Raw genomic sequence first — 22525 nt, forward strand, 5'->3', positions numbered from 1 at the left:
TACAGGTGTCCAGGTGTCGTGTCCAGGTGTCGTGTCCAGGTGTTGTGTACAGGTGTTGTGTCCTGGTGTCCAGATGTTGTGTCCAGGTGTTGTGTCCAGGTGTCCGGGTGTTGTGTACAGGTGTCCAGGTGTCGTGTACAGGTGTCCAGGTGTTGTGTCCAGGTGTTGTGTCCAGGTGTTGTGTCCAGGTGTCTGGGTGTTGTGTCCAGGTGTTGTGTCCTGGTGTCCAGATGTTGTATCCAGGTGTTGTGTCCAGGTGTTGTGTCCAGGTGTCCGGGTGTTGTGTACAGGTGTCCAGGTGTCGTGTCCAGGTGTCGTGTCCAGGTGTTGTGTACAGGTGTTGTGTCCTGGTGTCCAGATGTTGTGTCCAGGTGTTGTGTCCAGGTGTCCGGGTGTTGTGTCAGGTGTCAGGTGTCGTGTACAGGTGTCCAGGTGTTGTGTCCAGGTGTCCAGGTGTTGTGTCCAGGTGTTGTGTGTCCTGGTGTCCGGGTGTTGTGTACAGGTGTCCAGGTGTCGTGGCCAGGTGTCGTGTCCAGGTGTTGTGTACAGGTGTCCAGGTGTCCAGGTGTTGTGTCCAGGTGTTGTGTCCTGGTGTCCAGGTGTTGTGTACAGGTGTCCAGGTGTTGTGTCCAGGTGTCGTGTCCAGGTGTTGTGTACAGGTGTCCAGGTGTCGTGTCCAGGTGTTGTGTCCAGGTGTTGTGTCCAGGTGTTGTGTCCAGGTGTCCGGGTGTTGTGTCCAGGTGTCTGGGTGTTGTGTCCAGGTGTTGTGTCCTGGTGTTGTGTACAGGTGTTGTGTCCTGGTGTCCAGATGTTGTGTCCAGGTGTTGTGTCCAGGTGTTGTGTCCAGGTGTTGTGTCCTGGTGTCCAGGTGTTGTGTACAGGTGTCCAGGTGTCGTGTCCAGGTGTTGTGTCCAGGTGTTGTGTACAGGTGTCCAGGTGTCCAGGTGTCTGGGTGTTGTGTCCAGGTGTTGTGTCCAGGTGTTTTGTGCAGGTGTCCAGGTGTTTTGTGCAGGTGTTGTGTCCATGTGTTTTGTGCAGGTGTCCAGGTGTTTTGTCCGGGTGTTGTGTCCAGGTGTCCAGGTGTCCGGGTGTTGTGTCCAGGTGTTGTGTCCAGGTGTTTTGTGCAGGTGTCCAGGTGTTATGTCCAGGTCGCTACGTTATTGTTTGGTTTGTTGTTGTCTCAGGTGCTCCTCCAAGGATGTAGGAGTGTTGAACTGGACTGTTGGGATGGAGATGATGGCATGCCAATCATCTACCATGGACACACCCTCACTACCCGCATACCCTTCAAGGTGAGTTGAGTTGAAGTGAGTTGAAATGAAGTGAGTTGAATTTAGTTTACCTAAGCTGAGATGAGTTGAGTTTGTTTGGGTTGAATTGATTTGGGTTGAGATGAGCGGAGTTTAATTAAGTTTAGTTGGGTTGAATTAAGTTGAATTTAATTTATTGAGTTGAGTTATTAATCTTCCGTTCCTGCAGGATGTGGTGGAGGCAGTGAACCGCTCTGCCTTCGTGACCTCTGACCTACCTGTGATGCTGTCCATAGAGAATCACTGCTCCCTGCCGCAGCAACGCAAGATGGCCGACATATTCAAGGTCGGTAGGCCTACTTACTATCCTGTCTAGTTCAATGTTGAGATGTGAAATGGGCTCTTTCTGATGCTCGTTGGTGTTTAACGAAAAGAAGTAGAGGTGAGGTTAAGGGTTCAGGGTAGTCATAGAGTTATTGAACCACCACCCGGGACATATACCTTACATTGCGATTAACAGGTCAATCACAATGGCTCCTTCTTCCCCTCAGAACAGATTGGAACTCTGATGGTGTGTTTGTGTTGTCCTTCAACAGACGGTGTTTGGGGATAAGCTGGTGACAAAGTTCCTGTTCGAAAGTGATTTCTCGGACGACCCACAGCTGCCGTCACCATGGCAACTGAGGGGGAAAATCCTCCTCAAGAACAAGAAGCTAAAAGCTCACCAGACGCCAGTGGACATCCTCAAACAGAAGGCAAGGCCACTGATAAGGAACACACTGACCAAAAGTTTTTTTAACAGTTGTTGATCCAGTCCGGTATCTATATAATGTGCTATATATACCTAAAATGATGGCACATGGATACATAATTAGAAGGAACTAAGATGGTCCTAAATGACTCTTCCTGATACAGGCTCACCAGTTGGCCCAGATGCATTCTCAGGCCAGTAGTGTGATGCCTCCTCCCTTCCCAACCATTGAGGATCAGGAGGAAGAAGAGGATGAGGATGAATGCGACTATGAGTATGAATCCCTATCTGATGGTATGGTCACAACACCAAGAGCATCCCAGTTTATGCCAGTTTATAGTTGAGACATTTCTGTGGTAACAACCTCAAATAGCAATAATGTTGATTATCCCAATTCTTCTACTTATCCTGTGACCCCCTACTCTCTCTTCCTCTGTAGCTGACGCCTTGGCTTTATCTACTGCTTCTTCTCTCCCAGAAGGTAATAAAAATAATCAAATTAATCATTTAAGATTTGCCAATTCCACAGCATGCTTGTTGTCCTATTGCTGAATAGATTTGTGCTCTGTTTGTGCAGTGCTCTAGTACACTGGCTGTGTGTTGTGACTTTTCCAAAGCTTCTTATCTACTAAATTAGTACCCACTGATACTCAATTGGATTACCAAGTGGGTCAAAAACAACAAGAGATTGCTTGAAAGCCAATAGTTTTTGGCTACATGTTTTAATGTCACTTAGATCACTGAAAACCTCAAATTAGATTACACTGCATGAATGTGTGTTTTTGTTTATACTGCAATAATAATGTCTTTGGCTGGGAATGTCTACATTGATACAGATAATATCCTGGAGGATAGGCCTGAGGGAAAGTCCAAACACAGTGACGAAGTCCCCAAGAAGATGAAGAAATGCGAGAGAGCTACTCACAACAAAGCAGAAGTGGGTTTGTCCTCCATTCAGGATCCAGCAGACGTAGAAATACAAAAGTATTTATCTTGTTGGAATTTTTCTTAATGAACCAGTTTCTCCCGTTATATTTGATTAATAACATCATGAGACAAGAGTTTTGTCTCTTTTGTATTTTTACACACTCTCTCACCCAGACACATGTATTTGGCAAGGAGCTGGAGGAAGAGTTCAAGCTGCCTCGAAGCAAGAAGGAAGGACGCCAGATAGCCCAGGAGCTCTCAGATCTGGTGATCTACTGCCAAGCTGTCAAATTCCCAGGTCTTTCCTTACACTACATCATCTTCTATAAACAAACTATACAATGCCTTGTAAATGGCCTTGTGTTCCAGTCTCACATTCACAAGAGTAGGTTAACGTAATATTCCTGACTTGTGAGATCTCCTTGTGAAGGTATAAGTCTGTGTGTCCCAGGTCTATCCACTTCCAGCGAGAGAAAAGAGAGACAGGAAGTTCTTTCTCCTAAAGGAAAGGGAAGGAGGTACATCTTTGGGAAAGATCCAGAGAAAGGTGTTCCAGGGGACCCATCGACAGTGATGCGCACCCCAGGGAGAGGTAGACTATCCTTCTCTGCCCCATGCCTAGCTATCAAAATGTAGTTCTAACTCAATGGTTAAGGTCTGCTACTTCTTCCTAGACAGGCTGGACACACGCACGCACGCACGCACGCACACACACACACACACACACACACACAAACACATACACAGACACGGCAGAGTAGCCTAGTGGTTAGAGCGTTGGATTAGTAACCGGAAGGTTGCAAGTTCAAATCCCCGAGCTGACAAGGTACAGGCAGTTAACCCACTGTTCCTAGGCTGTCATTGAAAATAAGAATTTGTTCTTGACTGACTTGCCTAGTTAAATAAAGGTAAAATAATTATAATTTTTTAAAAACACACACACTCCTCTCATAACCCTTTCCCCCTAAATCTGAAGGAGCAGCATCAGAGGGCCCCCATTCCAACTTGGAAGAACCACCCACCTCCCCTCTGTACACCTGTAATGCCTCTCTCAGCTCCCTCATCCACACCCCAAAGTGCTACCATGTCTCCTCAGTCAATGAGAACGCCGCCAAACGCCTGTGTCGCCGCTACGCCCAGAAGCTGATCCAACACACCAGCTCCCAGCTCCTGCGGACCTACCCAGCAGCCACACGTATCGACTCCACCAACCCTAGTCCCCTACTCTTCTGGCTGCATGGAATACAGCTGGTCGCTCTCAACTACCAGACCGATGGTGAGCTAGACGCTAGGAGTCGTCAACTAAGTCAAGTTTGCTTCATTATGCCAAATGTGGGAGAAAGTGGGAAATTCATTTGGCTAGCTTCATATGAGGAACTGATATTTGGCCTATTGCCAGAACGAGTTGGCCCTGTCTGCATTCAGTCAAAAGTACAAAGGGACAAGGGGTTCGGCGAATTCAATATTTCAGAAGTTGATTCAGAGAAGTCATTTGAAATTGGAGCACAACATGCTTCTTGAAAATGACATTGTCTGTCTGAAAGTCTAGTTGTTGGCGCACAAACCTATTTTTGAGTCTCTCCAATAGTTTACATATTTCTCTCTCTTTCTCTTTCTCGTTCTCTTTCTCGTTCCCTTTCTCTCTCTCTCTCTTTCTCCCTCTCTCTCTCTCTCTCTCTGACAGACCTTCCCTTGCAACTGAACGCCGCCATGTTTGAGCCTAACAGGGGTTGTGGGTACGTCCTGAAGCCCCCGGTCCTGTGGGACCCCAGCTGCCCACTCTATGGACACTTCTGCCCCCTGGACAGAGACTCAAGGGGGATGAGCCCTGTCCTGTTGTCTCTCACTGTGAGTACATAGCAGAGGTAATGGATTGAATGTATACATGTGTACAACAAGTAGCTAGTGATCCTCAAAGGCAGCAGTGTCAACCGGTTTCCTTTTTCAGTCAGTTCATCTGGTGCAACACATTTTTTCTTGACGTCTTTCTCTATCTGTGCCTCTCGCTTATCCCCCCCTTCTCTCTTTCCATTCCTTCCAGATTATCTCTGGTCAGAATCTATGCCCAGGGACTACAGCAGGCAGTCCATGCATCGAGGTAGACATCCTGGGGATGCAGGCTGACGGGTGTCACTTCCGTACCAAACCCGTTCACCGTAACCCCCTGAACCCCATATGGAACCAGAGCTTCCACCTCCCCCTGCTCATGGCTGACCTGGCCTTCCTACGATTTACCGTGGTGGAACACAACAGCTCCCAGACCACCGCTCAGAGAATCATATCACTCAGAGCACTCAGGACAGGTAGGCACACACGCACGCTACATCATTTAATCTGTGACTTATCTTCCACACACTGGCATACACACAAAGAGTGTGTTTTTATTAGAAGACCCAAACCTGGTACAGCTATAGTCATTTCAGATGAAAAGAGACTCATTGTCACATGAGACATTTCGAGCATGAACACCTGGTGTGAGTGGGGCTACATTCTTTCCTAACATTAAAGCTAGAATTCTTAGTTCCTACATACATTTTTGGACTTATAAATAATAATAAATACCCATTGATTCTTGAAGAATATAATAATAAAAATAATAATATACCTTATAAATTCCTCATGAGCTTAGTTCAACTGTCATATCCCATTAGAACCAAAAATATAAGCTTGTTTTAACTCCAATGTTTGTAAACAATGTAAATGCAAAGACTGTATAGCCTCAAAACATGGTTAAAACTATAATGTTGATTTCGTGGATGGTCTGTCCCTGCATCCATATTTTTGTCTCTGAATTTGAGAGTGGTTATATTTTCTCCAGGCCCATCCCTCAGCTTTTCACCAAAACAGAGGTGGGGTGGATGCTTTGTTTTAGTTTTAATTAAGGACTATAACTTTAACACTTCTGCTATGCCTCTGAATGAGCACCAAATGGTCACATGTGGCTCAGTTGGTAGAGCATGGCTCCTACAATGCTAGGGTTGTGGGTTCGATTCCCACGGGGGACCAGTACAAATGAAAATGAATGCGCTCACTACTGTAAGCTGTGTCTGCTAAATGAATAAAATGCACACTGAATGGGCATACTGTATACCAAGGGAATGGCCATGTGCAAACAAATAGGATACATGCAAATGACCTGTACCTATTTGTCTTCACATGACCATTCAAGGCTTTTATACCTGGATCTTTTTGTCCAGAATACTGTCGTACTGTGAAGGTAGGCTTCAGTCATGAGTATCGTCAGACAGTTTGGGTTTGATGTGCAATAAATGTAACCGACATTTTCAAAATACTGTAACCCTGTTTCAAAACTGAAAATAATTCATTATATTTTTTATTTTTCTTCTGGGGGTAGGCATGCTGCGTTTGAAGGCATTCAGTGGTTGTAGAACTATGGCTGCATATCATTTTAATCCATATTTCATGCAATAATACATTTGATTTTTAAAGCTACATGCTTCAGCACTCGGCGGTCCCGTTCTGTGAGCTTGTGTGGCCTACTACTTTGTGGCTGAGCCGTTATTGCTCCTAGACGTTTCCACTTCACAATAACAGCGCTTACAGTTGACCGGGGCAGCTCTAGCAGGGCAGAAATTTGACGAACTGACTTGTTGGAGATAAACACAACTTTTTTCAATTTGATTAGCTAATTGAATTCACACAAAATGGGTAAAATTCTATGCCCACGTGAAGTTCAGTTTAAAAGAGACAGCATGGGGAAAAGAACTATAAGAAAGGCAGAAAAAGTTGCAATGCTGTCAAATGAGAGCATTATTTTCCCAATACTAACAGTGGCAATCATTTCAAAACTGTGTGGGGGTGTGTGTGGCAGGATACAGACACGTGCAGCTGAGGAATCAGCACAACGAGGTCCTGCCAGTCTCCAGTCTGTTCATCTACAGCCGTACATCTGAAGACAGCGGAACAGCAGGTTCACGGCCTGCATCATGGGTGAGTCTGTAGTCTATAGTGTGTAGTGAGTGTATAGTGGGTGAGTCTGTAGTCTATAGTGTGTAGTGAGTGTATAGTGGGTGAGTGTATAGTGCGGGGTTTTCTCCTACTTCTGTCCTTGAGAGCTACAGAGTGTGCAGGATTTTGATTCAGCCGTGCATTAACCACTAAACTCACGCTGTCTGTGTGTCTGTGTGTCTGTGTCTCCCAGCTCTTCAGCACAGAGGAGCGTAGGGCTGCTGTGCAGTACAGAGTCACCGTCCATGGAGTCCCTGGGCCTGAGCCTTTTACGGTGGTGGGTGTGAGTGAGAGGACCACTGCCAGAGAGCTCCTACACAATGTAAGCATGTCATCTTTCAATTCACCATGTACTGTACCTCAGCATTCTACACATTTGGTGGGGGGTTAAGATCATTTGGATCTTCGAGATTCATTTCAACAGTGCAATTGCAGCAATATAATGCTTAATCTCTATCGTTCTCTGTCTCTATATCTGCCTCCCAGGTCCTTCCATCCCTCTCCTCCTCTACTCTAGTCTCGCTCCCTTTTTACTTCCTGATGGAAGAGAGGGTGGCATTGCCCCGTCAGAGGGGGGAGGCTCAGGGTGAGGTTCGGGGTGAGGTTCGGAGGCCTCTCCTGCAGAGGACGATCAGGCCTGAGGAAGAGATACTCAGGGTTGTTGAGAGCTGGAACCCTGACGAAGGCTACCTTGGCAGAGTATGCCTCAAAACGAGAGAAAAGGTCTGGTTGTATTTCAACCTTCTCAAAATCCCTTTTCCGTTCTCTTATGACCAAATGTATGACTTCCAATTGGTAAAGTCATTGCACAGTTTTCAATTTTGTTGCTTCAGAGCCTAGAATTCAAATGATATTGGACATTTCTTTCTTTGATCTACTCAACCTGTTCAGCTTGTTCAACCCCAAAAACTGCTCTGGCGGCGTTGCACTGCAACTGACCCTGTTCCTTTCAATGTATCTGTGGGATGCGCCGATTATGCCATTCTTCGCAGATATGAATGAACTGTTGTTGATGTCTCTAAAAAAGACTCAACCTTAACCATACCTTTAATATTCACCTTTGTTTCAGCTTGTGAATGATGAGAAGCCAGTTATAGAGGAGATGGAGGTCAGCTGTGGACTGGAGGACGATTCCTTTCTGGTGGAAGTACATGGAGTATCTCCTGACCAATCACCAGTGACCCTCAGAGCTCCCAGACACATCACAGGCAATGACCTCATCCGACAGGTAAGCATATGGGAGTCAGTCACGGGAGTGGTTACATTTCCTTAACCCCATTACTTACCAAACAAACAAAGTTGCAGGGGCAGGCTGTTATAATTACAGATCGTGCCTTTAACCGTGTAACTGATCTCCATTTCACTTGCAGACACTAAGGAAAGCCAGACAGTCCAGCCTCCTGCTGTCAGCGGGCAACGCAAGTGACTACATTCTGATAGAGGAGGTAGTAAAGGAGCCCCTGGGGCGCAGGTTCCCTGCCAGACCCACCCAGAGGATCCTCCTGGACCAGGAATGTGTATTCCAGGCCCAGGGGAGGTGGAGGGGACAGGGGAAGTTCATCCTCAGACTCAGGGAGCAGGCTCAGGGAAAAGAGGTGAGGATATAGGATGAGGACAGTGTGTGTGTGTGTGTGTGTGTGTGTGTGTGTGTGTGTGTGTGTGTGTGTGTGTGTGTGTGTGTGTGTGTGTGTGTGTGTGTGTGTGTGTGTGTGTGTGTGTGTGTGTGTGTGTGTGTGTGTGTGAGATACGTCAAGTGTTGTTGATAGCCAAATGTATGAGATTTCCTGCATGGGCCACATTTATTGAATTTGTCAGTAACTGTAAATATGTTTAGCTAAAAATGTTTGCTCTGTTTAAGATGGCAAGACCAACCCAATCAAAAACAGTTTGCAAATGTCTCAAAATCTTAACAAATCCCTCTATTTTGTAATGACCAAAATTAGGGTTATTTCTCTGGAGTAGCTGGCCATAATTGACAGTTTCAATGTTCTCAGACAGCTCAGCATGAAGACTGTGTCAGATCTGTTTGCGAGGATCGGCGGAAAGGAATATCGTTGGCGAGCGAGTTGAAACGACTGACAGGCCGGAGCCGGGCCATATGGATCGGGGCTCACGCCTGCTCTGAGGTGGTGCACAGCAATGATGAGAGGGCTGTGTGCTGTCTGCATCTGAGTGAGACCAGAGAGTGACGTTACACACAGTGTATTCATAGTGAATTATAGGATCTCTATGTCCAACTCATAGAGATAAATAAGTGCCCAAAAGCCTGTCTTAGCATCGGCAGCGCCATTGAGGACTTTCACAATTCTTAAGTAGTCAACTGGGTGGAACTTCCTATGGGTTAAGGAAGGATCACACAATTCCATCCAGGTCATCAGGATGGACCAGCCAATGAATATTACAAACATTACATAACTGCAGGTGGCAGCATATTGCCAACATTGGCTTTATACCTATCCAGACAACACACTTCAGGTGGCAGTATGCACCCCTTTCAGTTTGTTTACCAACTCATAAAGTAGTAGAAGAAGAAAATTGACTACTTCAAAATGGAGATGGCACTGGCTATGGTCTCATAGATGCCATAATGGGACAGATGCAGTGTTGCGTCCTCTATCTAACTCTATGGTCCAACCCTCCCTTGAGTTTCTCTAACTAACTCCATGGTACAACCAAATCCAAGTCTACCGCATAACTTACAGCTAAACAACCTCGCTAGCATCATCATTTGGGGCAGAGAACCAATTTGGAATCTGGGAACCAGACTGAAGTGTAAAAAGTAATATTTTATGTTCTCTGCTATCGATTGTCCAATTGATAGTATTATTGTATGCTTGTAATATAATGTTTGTGTGTTTATCTCCCTTCACACACTCTAATTAAAGATATCCAAGATGGGCTGACACTGGGAAGATGTGGAATTGGAGCCATGCAACTCCTAGGTGTCTGATGTGATTTGGACCAGGCAATAAGCCTAATCTACGTCTACCTAGAGCTGGAAATGGCACCTTATCGGCATGTGCATTTATTGAAGCCTTGCATTAGTTCCCCAAGCAAATGCCTAACGAAAATGGGGAGAATCTCAATTGGATTTCCTTGCCTCCTTTTCGAAATAAATGCACTTGTCATCAGGCAAATTACATTTACAGAGGTGGAATCACATTGTCTGTTAAAAACAGTAAGATAAATACACATGTAGCTAGAGTCCATTCCATTCTCCTTTTTTCTGTCTTTGTGGCACGCAGAAGACCCAGGTTCGAATCCAGTCGGAGATGAAAGACAAACACACTGACTGTAGGACAGACCAGCAGATGGTGATATTGTGCTTTCCGATGGATACATAAGACATCAATCTGGCAAGTTTGAAGTGGCTGGAGGAAATGTGAAGAATCTCAATTAGATTTCCTCGCGTCCTCTCCTCGCCTCCTTTGAGTCGAGGAGATGAAAACAGGAAATAAATGTGCTCATCATCAGGCAAATTATGTTTAGATGTGGAATCCCAAAATACATGTTTAAAGTGGTTTACAAATTCTAGTTATGCTAGACATTTTATAGATAAAAGGATAAATAGGTAGAGTATAATTTTTAAATGTGTACATGCTTTTCCCCTCTGAGAAAATAATAGTTGTTTCAAAGGAGGTGTGGCAGGATACACCCGAACATCCTTTGCCGGAGGTGGCAGTCGAGGAGCCAAACTCCTTCGTTGACCTATTAACAAATTAACACGCTCCTACATATGCCAAACCCTTACTGGATTCCAGGTCACGGAGGAGAGGAAGGACTTTTTCCCAATTGAGAATCTCCCATGGTCAGACTCAAATAATCAGACAGACAATTTCACCCATCATCCCTCAAAACACATTTCTACATTAACTCCAAACATGTTTTATTTTTTTTCTCTATTTTACATTACTGCTGGTGTACAATACTGCGATATTACTGTCATATTAGTATATTAAACATTCCCAGTGCTATAGCTGTATCCTTTGCTCTATTTCCTCACAATGAATCTCTACAATGACAGACTTGAATTTGACACCAAACCGCTGTGATGACTGATACAAGAACTTGATCAAAAAGTTTAAGATTTTATTACAAAGCCACTAGCACAACAATAGAACTCCTTGTTCAGCAGTCATTTTGAAATCAGTGCAAATTACATAGAGCAGACAAACTCAAATCATACAAGTGCAGGAACCCAGAAAACGGTTTTGTATTTGTAAAATAAAAAAAAACACAGCAAAGAGTTTATTTAACCATGTTCAGGTTTTGCATTTAAAGCTACATAATGCAAAAATTAAATAAAAATATCATTGTTCTGGCTGTTTCTTGAGCCATGTCATAACCAAGCTAGGCACACAGGTAGGAGAAACAAATACACAGAAGAGAGCAATTTAACCTCAGACTTAACTATCAAATTATAATTCATTGAAGAAATAGTCTATTCATCAACAATATTGATATACTATCAACAATCAAGCATACACTCCCTTGACATTAACATTCTTAGAATATTAGCCTAAATATAAACAATACGATATGAACATTCCACTTGATGGACTTTAACATTCTTAGAATATTAGCCTAAATATAAACAATAAGATATGAACATTCCGGTTGATGGATTCCATATTTGTTTTTGGAAAGCCAGAGGAGTACAATACATGCTGTTGGAAAAATGCTAATAATTATAATACACATGGCCAGAACATAGAAACTCCCCTAGAAATATTTTGTCAGTCACTGAAGGTGTAGGAATTGAACATGCAGCATTAGTATATTAGCCTAGTAGTTAAATCAGACGGAATGCTGTGTTCACCATTCACACAGCCGTGGTCAGTCTGGTTTAACTGGGCTATTAGTTTTAATAACAAATGAATATGATGCAGCTTAAAATGAAGTCAAACCAATGTCACACCAGGGCCTCCGTACATACAACTTTTTGAACATCGTTTACATTAAGAAAGTCAACTAAAATTCCAACTCCACATTTTCCTCACAGAAAATCATAGAAGAAAATTGAAATTACAGTTGTTGTCTTCCTGAATTGACCAAATTGAAATAGCCACAACCCTGTAAGGACACACCTGGTTTGGCACACAGCACTAGGACAGCCAATATGTGCTTTAAATAAGTCCTGTGCTCTAAACTGCACCTGTTCCAGTGAAGTCTTCACTAGAAACACTTGACAATGGCACAATAACAACCGGAATTCAACTGAACTCTACACACACTTTGACATCCTTCCGAAAATAATTGAGAAAAAACAGCAACAGTAGGGGAAGTGTAAGATTAGAGAGGCACACACGCATGAAAACCATCCACTAGGTACATTCTTGATACAAGTACTAAGAAATACTGTTGTAATAACTACAAGTAGAATATATTTTAAATTATATTGAATTTAAATGAATATAGGGTTAGCGTATTGTGTGACTGTTACCGGAGCAAAACATGACTGTTTTTTAGGACAGCGTTTCCCAAACTCGGTCCTGGGTGAACGTTTAGTTTTTTGTCCTAGCACAACACAGCTGATTCAAATAACCAACTCTTCATCAAGCTTTGATTATTTGAATCAGCTGTGTAGAGCTAGGGCAAAAACCAAAACCTGTACCCAGGGGGCCCCAGGACTGAGTTTGGGAAACTTGTTTTAGGATGCATGAGTAGGAAAACTGGTGAGATGTCTTCAATCATTCCACTGGTAGCATGTTAGGTGTAATATATTCTTATTTTACTGTCCAGCTGCAATTGAAATGAGTTGAAATACTTTTAAGCCCATCCTCATTAGCTTAATTGTACCATGTATCATAACAGATATACAACAACAAAAAATAACACACCAACAGAAAATCAGTTATGCCTGAATGTACACAAAAACACACCATCAAAGAAAAAGTATGTTGGCTATAGCACAAACGTTCAGCAATTATACAGAAACAAAAATCAGCTTACTGACCTAGTCAACAGAACAAGAATATGACTCATCTCTTTCGGGGTGCATGTGTCGCAAATTCATTGAGAAGTTTGTCACAAAATAAGTAGGCCTACTTTAGTTACTACACAGCTATTCCCTATTTAATATTCAAGCTGCAGGTGTGTTGCTATGGTTACAAACTGTAATGACAGGGGAACGGTTAAATAGACAAGGGAGTATCTTGTTGGTTATGACTAACAACCACCCAACACACACACCTGTTTAGTGTTCAAGGTAGAAATTGCCCCCAACTACAGATCTAGGATCAGATTTTCCCAATCCTATTGGGTGTGATGATAAAATGTCCCATATCTGACCCTGCATCAATGGTTAATTATGGGCAACTTCCACTTTGAGGGTGTTTGGGGGTTTATTCTTTGACATCTACAGCGGTTGCCTATCACTCCACTCCCTCTAAAATACCACAACTCTACATTGTGTAGTTTACACAGTTCATCCCTCTCTGACAGCACACTGCATGTGGGTCTCCATGGCTGGTCCGTTGTCCACTATTGTCTTCCCACTGGTAGCTGAAGTTGTGATGATTATGGCTCCCAGACAATCAAAACAGTCAAAATGGCTGATTGGCCAAGTCACTGCTAGCTTAACAGTCCGAATGCACAAACACGTGTCTGCATACACATGCTCATCTACAAACACACAATCAGGCCTGGGCACACTCACTCACACAAATACACACACAGACAGTTCTGAGGCAGTAGCTCTAGCTGAATCCCTGGTCATATCGGCCTTTAATCATCATGTTCAATAAAGGGCCAACCTACAGAACAGAAAGCACATTGATGCATTAAAATACAATCGCACTAAAACAAGTCCATTGTTGAAAACCCTATTAGGGCCTACTACTAGGTGAGATACTATAGCTTTGTTTCACTGAGTGTCCTGTCCTCTAGTCTTTGTGCTGTACCACACATCCCCCTTCTTCCATTCACTCTGTGCTAAATCAGGTAGACCATAAATATTCACAGTAATTGGGTTGCTATCAGGGTCAGCGTTCCGGAGCCGTAAGGATTCCGGGCATGGCAAGCTTTCTGCACTATTCCTACAGGACCAACTAAATACGGAGCCGCCAAATGGAATGTCAATCATCTGATGTCATGTTCTAGTTATGGAACCAGCCAGAATCTTCCTCTCAATGGAATCTCATTGGGATCTCAGAGCTGTGAAATGTCATTTGATGTTCTAGAAAAAATGTGATTTAGTCATGTTCTAGTTCTGGAACTAGTGAGTCTATGGGATCTTTGGCAGCCTGGTACAGATATATGTTTGTACTTGGGTTTAGCCAACTCTGACTATGGCTGTCGTGCCCAGATATGACACTATGGCTGTCGTGCCCAGATATGACACTATGGCTGTCGTGCCCAGATATGACACTATGGCTGTCGTGCCCAGATATGACACTATGGCTGTCGTGCCCAGATATGACACTATGGCTGTCGTGCCCAGATATGACACTATGGCTGTCGTGCCCAGATATGACACTATGGCTGTCGTGCCCAGATATGACACTATGGCTGTCGTGCCCAGATATGACACTATGGCTGTCGTGCCCAGATATGACACTATGGCTGTCGTGCCCAGATATGACACTATGGCTGTCGTGCCCAGATATGACACTATGGCTGTCGTGCCCAGATATGACACTATGGCTGTCGTGCCCAGATATGACACTATGGCTGTCGTGCCCAGATATGACACTATGGCTGTCGTGCCCAGATATGACACTATGGCTGTCGTGCCCAGATATGACACTATGGCTGTCGTGCCCAGATATGACACTATGGCTGTCGTGCCCAGATATGACACTATGGCTGTCGTGCCCAGATATGACACTATGGCTGTCGTGCCCAGATATGACACTATGGCTGTCGTGCCCAGATATGACACTATGGCTGTCGTGCCCAGATATGACACTATGGCTGTCATGACAGATATGACATTATGTCTGTCATGACAGATATGCCTAAAGTAGCTAGTGCATACAAAAATACCAGGCTTTCTACAATGGGTTGGTCAAAACAAGCATTGTGATGGGTGGGCTTTGCCTCGTACCTACGACCGCAGCACAGCCGTGCTAAAAAAGTCCAAACCCACGGCCTCTCGTGTACAATTGCTTTAACATACCAGACTAGATCTCCCATAAATAAATCCCATCAAAATATTCCTCATCTGTCCAGTTTCAGTACCTCTTGTGGGTCTCCCAGTGCCTCCCCCAGCATCTTCTCTATGTTTCTCATGATGGCCACCTTCTGATGAGCTCTCAGTGGGTACTCGATCCTCTTGGGCGTGGGCGCACCCTGGGGGAATAACAGATCATTTAGTGAGGACAGAAATATAACATGTCCTCTAATACTACTTCTATGAGTAAGGGATGTATCAAGGTGATCCAAGCTAATTAAAAATGATAAAGAGAGCACAGTGAGAAATGCATCTTTCAATGCAAAGATATTCAATTCATTTCACCAATATTTTGACCGTAATGGTGCCTTCTTTAGGGTGCCACAACATTAGTTGACATGAATGTAGTAAAGATGATACTGATATGGTGATATATTTTGGCATATATCAGTGAGCACATACAGTACCTTGTACCAGAAGTTGACAGTGATGGTCACTCCACCACTCAACAGGGACTCAATGTGGTGCCACCTGAATTAGCCATGAAACGAAAACAGAGCAGACTTATCAGATCATGTACAATGTCACCAACAGGTCAAACTGACCAGTCTGGTTCCACAATGCCACAGTGTTGACATTTCAGTGACAGAATCCTCAGTCAGAAAACAGCATCAAAATCAGTCTATTTTCAGACTCGGTACAGAACGACTCTTACCAATACACACTGTACTGTACATGGGATCCCACCACACACATAATACTAGGTAGAACAGTGTAAAGCAGCTCCTACCAGTACATGGGGATGTAGAGAACATCTCCCGGGCCCACTACAGTCTCATAGCCCGACACATTCTTGAAGTTGGGAAACCTCTCATAGTCAGGGTTCTCAAAGTCAACCTACAAATGGCAAAAGCAAACTTGCTGTTAGTAAGATTAATTCAAAACAAACAGAAACAGTTGAGAAACAGAAAATCCACTGCATATCAAATCAAACACCGGTTTCTAAAGGGACCACAATGGAAATACGTTTTCCTTGATGTGTTATCCTCTATGATTGCATTGCATCCACGTCTGGTTGATTGTTTTAAAATGGTCAAATAAATGACATCAGAAAGTAGGTTTTACCTGGCTCTGTCTGTCACAGGGGTGGTGAACAGGGAAGGGATAGAGACACTCAAACTGGTCGGGAGGGAACAGGATGCACCTCTTGTAACCTTTGATTTGTGCAAAGAAGTTCTGCTGCTCGTCGTAATGGGCTGGCGTCACGTTGCCTACAAACATTGAGCAGATCACAGGATTACCTGTCTGTCTCTGGAGGAGCAATGCCCTTAAGCTAATTTCAGCTGAAATTAAGGTGAGTGGATTTCTTTCTTAATGCCCTTTCCACAAGGCCTTTGATTGCACATTGAGACAGGGTAGTTCACTCTTTCCATCAGCGATATATGGCACCCACATTGTAGATATACTGTATATCATTTCCTTGTCTAATAGGACTAGGGAAATCACCTGCTAGCCATGGTCCCCATGCCTAAAAGCCACAGGGTCCCTTCCTTACCAGGGTTCTCCCCAAAGAATTTTAAAGCGGCGCTGATTTTGTACCTTTTAAAAAAGCAACTATTTGTTGTAATTTATGGACCTAGACTGCAGAAAAACGCAAAATTCTCTGAGTCCGAAGGGGGGCACCGACCCCTTCCAGGCCTCCCATCCCCAGCAGAACCAACCTTGTTAAAACATCCTGGGGAAAACCCTGCTTAACCTTCATTCCTATAAACCCCTTAGTTCCTTACCCTCCATGCCTATAGGCCAGGGCTAGGTCTCTCACCCTCCATGCCTATAGGCCAGGGCTAGGTCTCTCACCCTCCATGCCTATAGGCCAGGTCTCTCACCCTCCATGCCTATAGGCCAGGGCTAGGTCTCTCACCCTCCATGCCTATAGGCCAGGGCTCTCTCACCCTCCATGCCTATAGGCCAGGTCTCTCACCCTCCATGCCTATAGGCCAGGTCTCTCACCCTCCATGCCTATAGGCCTCTCACCCTCCATGCCTATAGGCCAGGGCTAGGTCTCTCACCCTCCATGCCTATAGGCCAGGGCTAGGTCTCTCACCCTCCATGCCTATAGGCCAGGGCTAGGTCTCACCCTCCATGCCTATATGCCAGAGCTAGGTCTCACCCTCCATGCCTATATGCCAGAGCTAGGTCTCACCCTCCATGCCTATAGGCCAGGGCTAGGTCTCTTACCCTCCATGCCTATGAGCAGCAGGTTGGAGGTGAGCTGGCCCCAGTTTCTCTTGCTCTGCTGCTTGGTGATCCAGTTCCAGTTGAAACCCAGGAAGTCCACCACGATCTTCCTGCCCACTGTGTCATTCAGTGTCTGCTGCAGGTACACCCTGGGAGGATGAACATAATAGAATTAGACCATCTGATGAGACGGAAATGGATATTCTGCTTTGCACATATTTTGGAAGGAGCACAGCCACAGAGGGAGCTGCAGTACAGTGATCCTGGAGCTAGTTGGAGCAGAATGTGGATAGAGACACAAAGGATAAGACTGTCCTGCAAGACAGTCTTGTCATTAACACAGTCCAAAGAAGGGGTAATGCTGTACCTGTAGAGTCAACTACTGATAAAAGCAAAAGGGTTGGAACTGTAGTGAATATGCTGCTTTAAGCCCAGTGGTTAACACAGATATACAGAGGAATGAAGAGAAATGCAATTGAATAAGGACAGTTGTAATGCAATTCCAGAGTTTGCACTTATCAGGAGTCAACTGTACATGCATCCAGAAATGAAAGCTTGTCTTGCCAATATAAAATGTTCACCTCGGCTCAGTAGAAAGCATTCCTTGCCAAACCACAAAGAATGATTTCAATTAGAAAACAGTAATGCCATGCAACAAACGTTGCACAAAACCACCACTATGTGACAGAAAACATCATTTAACTGATCAAATCTACAGTACATGGACACAAGCAGCAAGCATTAGTTCTAAGGAAGTGGCTCAGTGTAGTAAGTGATATGTGTGTGCGTGTGTCTCTCTCTCTCCCAGGCCAAGCAACTCAGTCAGGTGAGAGTGGTACAAAATGTTCCCAAGATGCCTTATAAATGCTTAGTCATTCTCGACAGCTAGCTATTTCAGTTCCTGCATTAGATTTAATTTGACTCACTCAACATTTTACTTTGGTCTAAAGAGCAATGCCCGGCACTCCTGCAACACAAACACCTAGACTGGATAGCATTTAATCTGATTCTGTCCATATTATACATGTTTTGTGACTCAAATAAGAGAAGTTGTATATTACCTTCACTCATATTAAGCACTGATAAAATGTCCCTAAGGACCTAACTCTCCTGCAGCAGGTCAGCAGATCAAACAGCAGATCACCCTCCCTCGGATGATGGTTTAATATAGCCATTTACACAAAAACATTACCTCTCATCTCCTCCCTCTTCCTGCGTTTTATGCATTTTCTCCACAAAATCAGAGAATTTCATGTCTATCCGTCGAGACTTGGGTACAAAGTTCTCAAAGTTGGCCATTTTCTTTTCGTCATAGTAGAGGAATTTGTGGTTTTCCGCGATGTACACAGAGAAGTCCCCGTTTCCAATGTTCTCCTGCAGGTATGGGATGTCCCACTGGAGAGCCGGATACACTAGATTGGTGTCTGTTAAAACCACCGGTTGCTGAAACCCCCCCCCCCAAAAAAGGAAGATTTGTTAGATTAGAAAAAGACGGCATATACTCTGATATTTTTATTCCTTATAATATAGGACTGAAGCAAGCAACAATTTTCATTAAATTATACAAAAAGTATTAAACTTTTTTAAACAGAATTTGTTAACATGTTTTCCTAATAGTGATAGGCCTAACGTTATATGCATTAAATATCATAAACTGGGTGGTTCGAGCCCTGAATGCTGATTGGCTGACAGCCGTGGTATACCAGACCATAAAATATCAATATACTATCTAATAAGTTTTCCTTTGACGCATTGAATAGTTAGGCTATAGTCAGAACAAATTAAATGCATGGGGAATTCATCAATATGTAATAGCTTTTAATACATTACACATATTATCCTTAGGCACGTAGCAAAGAAAGGCACACCTGTCTCTGGCGAATAGGAAGAGCCTGCATTAGCCATGTGTATCAACAACACTGCGGTTCGCTGGCAAGCAGAGCGATTGATGGTCCCATTGGACACAAGTGGCAAGTGCTACGTGACTACTGGAACGTAGGCTGTGTAGCACATGCGCGCTGTGCCGCTGCACTGTATTTCATTAGCGAAGCTCGTACAGCAAAGACCGCAAGCAGGGCGGAAGCAAGAGGTATAATATACTGAGTGAATTATGAATAGGATACGGAAGCTCCATGTCAACAGACTATGTTGTTTGACTTTTAACTTGGGTCAATAAGACGCTATTCAACTAATTTCATGCCAACAGCAAATTGTTGGTCTACTCTATTCGGTACTCTACTGTTTAACGCGCGGGTACTCTACTGTTTATCGCGCGGTAAATCTGAATTATACAGCTCATTCACCTAGTCAACATTGATGAGGCTGGTCAAAATTCGATCCCTCTCCTCCATCCTCATCTCTTTCCCTCTCCCACCTGTGTTCACTAAGAGTTCACCACAGATCATAATTGTGGAACCACAACCATTCTATGCCCCCCCCCCTCCAAAAAAAAAATCAATATTTGAAACACGCAGTCAACTGCTCGTATAAACATAGCTGAATAAAGACCAAGGAATAAAACCTGTGATTTGCATGCAGAAAAAGTTGACTTTGCAGATGGATCCCTCAGCACACAACAGTTATGCCTAGCTAGCCTCATGCATGGAACATATACTGATATTCACTACAGTTCACTTATGTCAACAGTCTCAGAGTTACACTGTAATAGCCTAGATACCCCATATGCATCCATAGTACCATACCTGCTGCCAGCATGCCACATTAACAGCCAGCATTGATCTTCCAGGCTGTAGCCTAATCTCTGGCATTGTATAATCATATTTCAAAGAACGGCACATCAATGGATGCGAAAGACAGTCATATGAGAAATACTGATTTATTTAGTGGTACGTGCATTTCAGTGTTATAACAGGGTGTGACTGTTGCATTCCTCTGATGTAGGCCAAGTTAGAGATCAACCAGTCAACGTCATATCAGATGTAGTAAATGCAGACTGACTTTTGGAGAGAAGCATTCAAGAGGAGGCATGACATGTTTTCTTATTGAACATAAAGTAAAGGAGGTGACACGTGTATACTGAGAGGACCATTGCTAACAAGGGGTCCAGATTACCTAGTTTACGAATAGTATCAGACAGGAGAAGAAAAAAAATCTGCTACCTTTAAGAAAATAAAATAGTCTATGGTAGGCCAGATGTGTGTTACCAGCAAACGGATTATCTGCACTGCAGAGTGCCATGCCATGCAGACTTGTCAAGTCCAGTGTTCTTTGGCCTTGGTTTTGGGGACCAAGGGGTTGTTACCTAGGCTACAGACAAGCTTGTGTTCCAATCCAGTGTCAAAAACACATGTTTCGTGTTCGCTGGCTTGCCAGCAGCTGATTCAGTTGAGAGAACATTGGCTATCTTACTAACAACATACAGGATACAAGCAGGTGGTGTGTGCAAGACAAAATACTTGTTGATTAACGTTATTTGACAAAGTAGCAGCTCGCCATATTGCCATCGTTAGCTAGTTATTTTTGTTTCTCACCTCACCAAATCCCTCTTGATCTTACCCTTGACCTGCACATTGATCTGGTACTGGTACTGTATATTATAGCTCCATTCTTGTATATTTTATTCCTCGTGTTACTATTTTTAATTGTTCGTATTGTTTTTTAACTGCATATCGTTGGGAAGGGCTAGCAAGCAAGCATTTCACGGTAAAGTATACACCCGTTGTATTATGCGCATTTGACAAATACAATTGGGTTACTTAATTTGAGCTATCTGTCAAACTTGAACAAAAACACGACAGCAAATTAATTGTCATGTCAACTGTCACTTTACCTCGTTGTTTATGAGCATCTCAGCTCTAGGATCCGTGTGAGAGAGTCTGGGTATCGGTCTGGTCTGGAAAGGATACTTTCGAAGTTGAGAGTCGTTCCAGATAGGGCTGTGGACCTCCGGCTCCGAGAATGATGCGGCACCGCCTTCGCTCGCCGTTGGATCATTCTCGACCACTGTTGCCGCTGCCATGCCCGTGTGCCGAACCCAAGCCAAGATTGCCCCTCGCTCGTTGTCAAAAGATGTTCTCTTGACTCGAGAAACTGGCACCTCTTCTTTAGGACTTATGCTACGTGTTTGCTCACAACATTGCCATGCATAAATTGTCTGTTTCTTTCCCAATGCAATACATTTAAACACCGAGCCGACAAGCTTCCAAAGCTCAGTGTTTGCTAGCACCAGCCAAATGTGTAAATAACCATTGACCACTGAGGTATAATAAGAACGGCAGTGACAGGCAAAAAAACTAACGACGAAAATGTATTTGGAAGGGAAATACCAAGCGAGGTGTAGTACCCAGAATGAGAATACAGCGACATCTAGTGTACTGAATGACTAACTGCTAAAGAGCAACTTCACACACATCCATCAGATGGCGTCAGAGTACTGCTATTTGATTAGAACGAAAACTGTCAGAAAAATAGATTTTGCTCAGGTTTCTGACATCACAGTGTATACAAACAATTCCGAATTACACTCACTTGAATCTTGAAATGAGAGACACCCATAGAATATAGGATTCTGAGTTGAAATTTGGTGCAAATAACATACATTTTATGTATATTTGCTCATCTCTCTGTATGTGTGTGTGTGTGTGTGTGCAGGGTTGGATGGATTACATAAAAAATGTAATCAGTTACTAATTACAGATTACGTTACAATAAAAGTCATTACTAACATAATTCATTGGATTACTTGTAATTTAAGGATTACTTTTGGATTACTTCCTTGGTTTGTCAGCATCTCTGCCTCCTCAGTTTATGCTGCACACCAATCAGTTCCCTCTCTAAAGAGAAATCAAATTATACTGTATCCCAGTGCTTTGGAAGTGAACAGGGTGATGCTATATAATGAAAAATGTCCTTTCGACACAAAGAACCTGATGAAATGTGGGATGATTGAGGTCTCAGTAAATGCGGGTCTAAGTTTTGGTTACAAAATGGTTCTGTCGAAAGCAAATTTGGCATCAGATTTCAAATAGATTAGAACAGAATTTCCACTGAAAGGTGACTTCCAAGATGTCTGGCTTACTCAGCACAGCACAGCACAACTATTTTATTATGTTTTAGGCAAACACTTCTAGCACACATCCTGATTAGATTGAGTAATCAAATATGTAGTCAGTTGTTGACTGTAACTTTACAGTGCATTCGGAAAGTATTCAGACCCCTTGACTTTTTTCACATTTTGTTACGTTACAGCCTTATTCTAAAATGGATTAAAATACTAATTATCCTCATCAATCTACACAATAGCACATAATGACAAAT

The 22525-nt window shown here is 43.6% G+C and overlaps 2 protein-coding genes across 6 annotated transcripts in view; one reads left to right on the plus strand and one right to left on the minus strand.

The window, feature by feature from the left end:
* Window positions 1-10871, plus strand: part of LOC112247188 (1-phosphatidylinositol 4,5-bisphosphate phosphodiesterase epsilon-1) — a 34213-nt gene extending 23342 nt beyond the window's left edge. For 2 of the 4 annotated variants that reach the window (XM_042299058.1, XM_042299059.1), the window contains exons 16-32: window positions 1185-1292; window positions 1480-1596; window positions 1847-2005; window positions 2166-2295; window positions 2441-2482; window positions 2838-2938; window positions 3103-3226; window positions 3380-3520; window positions 3905-4204; window positions 4613-4776; window positions 4970-5231; window positions 6761-6879; window positions 7091-7219; window positions 7384-7620; window positions 7967-8125; window positions 8268-8492; window positions 8892-10871. In XM_042299058.1, coding sequence (XP_042154992.1) covers window positions 1185-1292; window positions 1480-1596; window positions 1847-2005; window positions 2166-2295; window positions 2441-2482; window positions 2838-2938; window positions 3103-3226; window positions 3380-3520; window positions 3905-4204; window positions 4613-4776; window positions 4970-5231; window positions 6761-6879; window positions 7091-7219; window positions 7384-7620; window positions 7967-8125; window positions 8268-8492; window positions 8892-9086 — 2712 coding nt within the window. In that variant the 3' untranslated portion in view covers window positions 9087-10871. The remainder of the gene's footprint in view (window positions 1-1184; window positions 1293-1479; window positions 1597-1846; window positions 2006-2165; window positions 2296-2440; window positions 2483-2837; window positions 2939-3102; window positions 3227-3379; window positions 3521-3904; window positions 4205-4612; window positions 4777-4969; window positions 5232-6760; window positions 6880-7090; window positions 7220-7383; window positions 7621-7966; window positions 8126-8267; window positions 8493-8891) is intronic. The other 2 variants (XM_042299061.1, XM_042299060.1) reach the window with 2 other exon arrangements.
* A 94-nt stretch (window positions 10872-10965) lies between these two features.
* On the minus strand, window positions 10966-21490 carry LOC112253174 (hypoxia-inducible factor 1-alpha inhibitor). Of its 2 annotated transcripts, none has more exons than XM_024425167.2 (8): window positions 21039-21490; window positions 18441-18691; window positions 17249-17397; window positions 16136-16281; window positions 15801-15907; window positions 15478-15541; window positions 15079-15189; window positions 10966-13652 (listed from the first exon to the last, which is right to left on the minus strand). In XM_024425167.2, exons 1-8 carry the CDS (start codon window positions 21225-21227, stop codon window positions 13596-13598), a joined length of 1074 nt encoding a protein of 357 aa, XP_024280935.1. In that variant the 5' UTR covers window positions 21228-21490; the 3' UTR covers window positions 10966-13595. The 2 variants fall into 2 exon arrangements, with proteins under 2 accessions (XP_024280935.1, XP_024280936.1); XM_024425168.2 differs by lacking the exon at window positions 21039-21490 and adding an exon at window positions 19117-21021.
* Between the last annotated feature and the right edge of the window lie 1035 nt (window positions 21491-22525).

The sequence above is a fragment of the Oncorhynchus tshawytscha genome, linkage group LG16, assembly GCF_018296145.1.
Source record: "Oncorhynchus tshawytscha isolate Ot180627B linkage group LG16, Otsh_v2.0, whole genome shotgun sequence".
Taxonomy (NCBI): domain Eukaryota; kingdom Metazoa; phylum Chordata; class Actinopteri; order Salmoniformes; family Salmonidae; genus Oncorhynchus; species Oncorhynchus tshawytscha.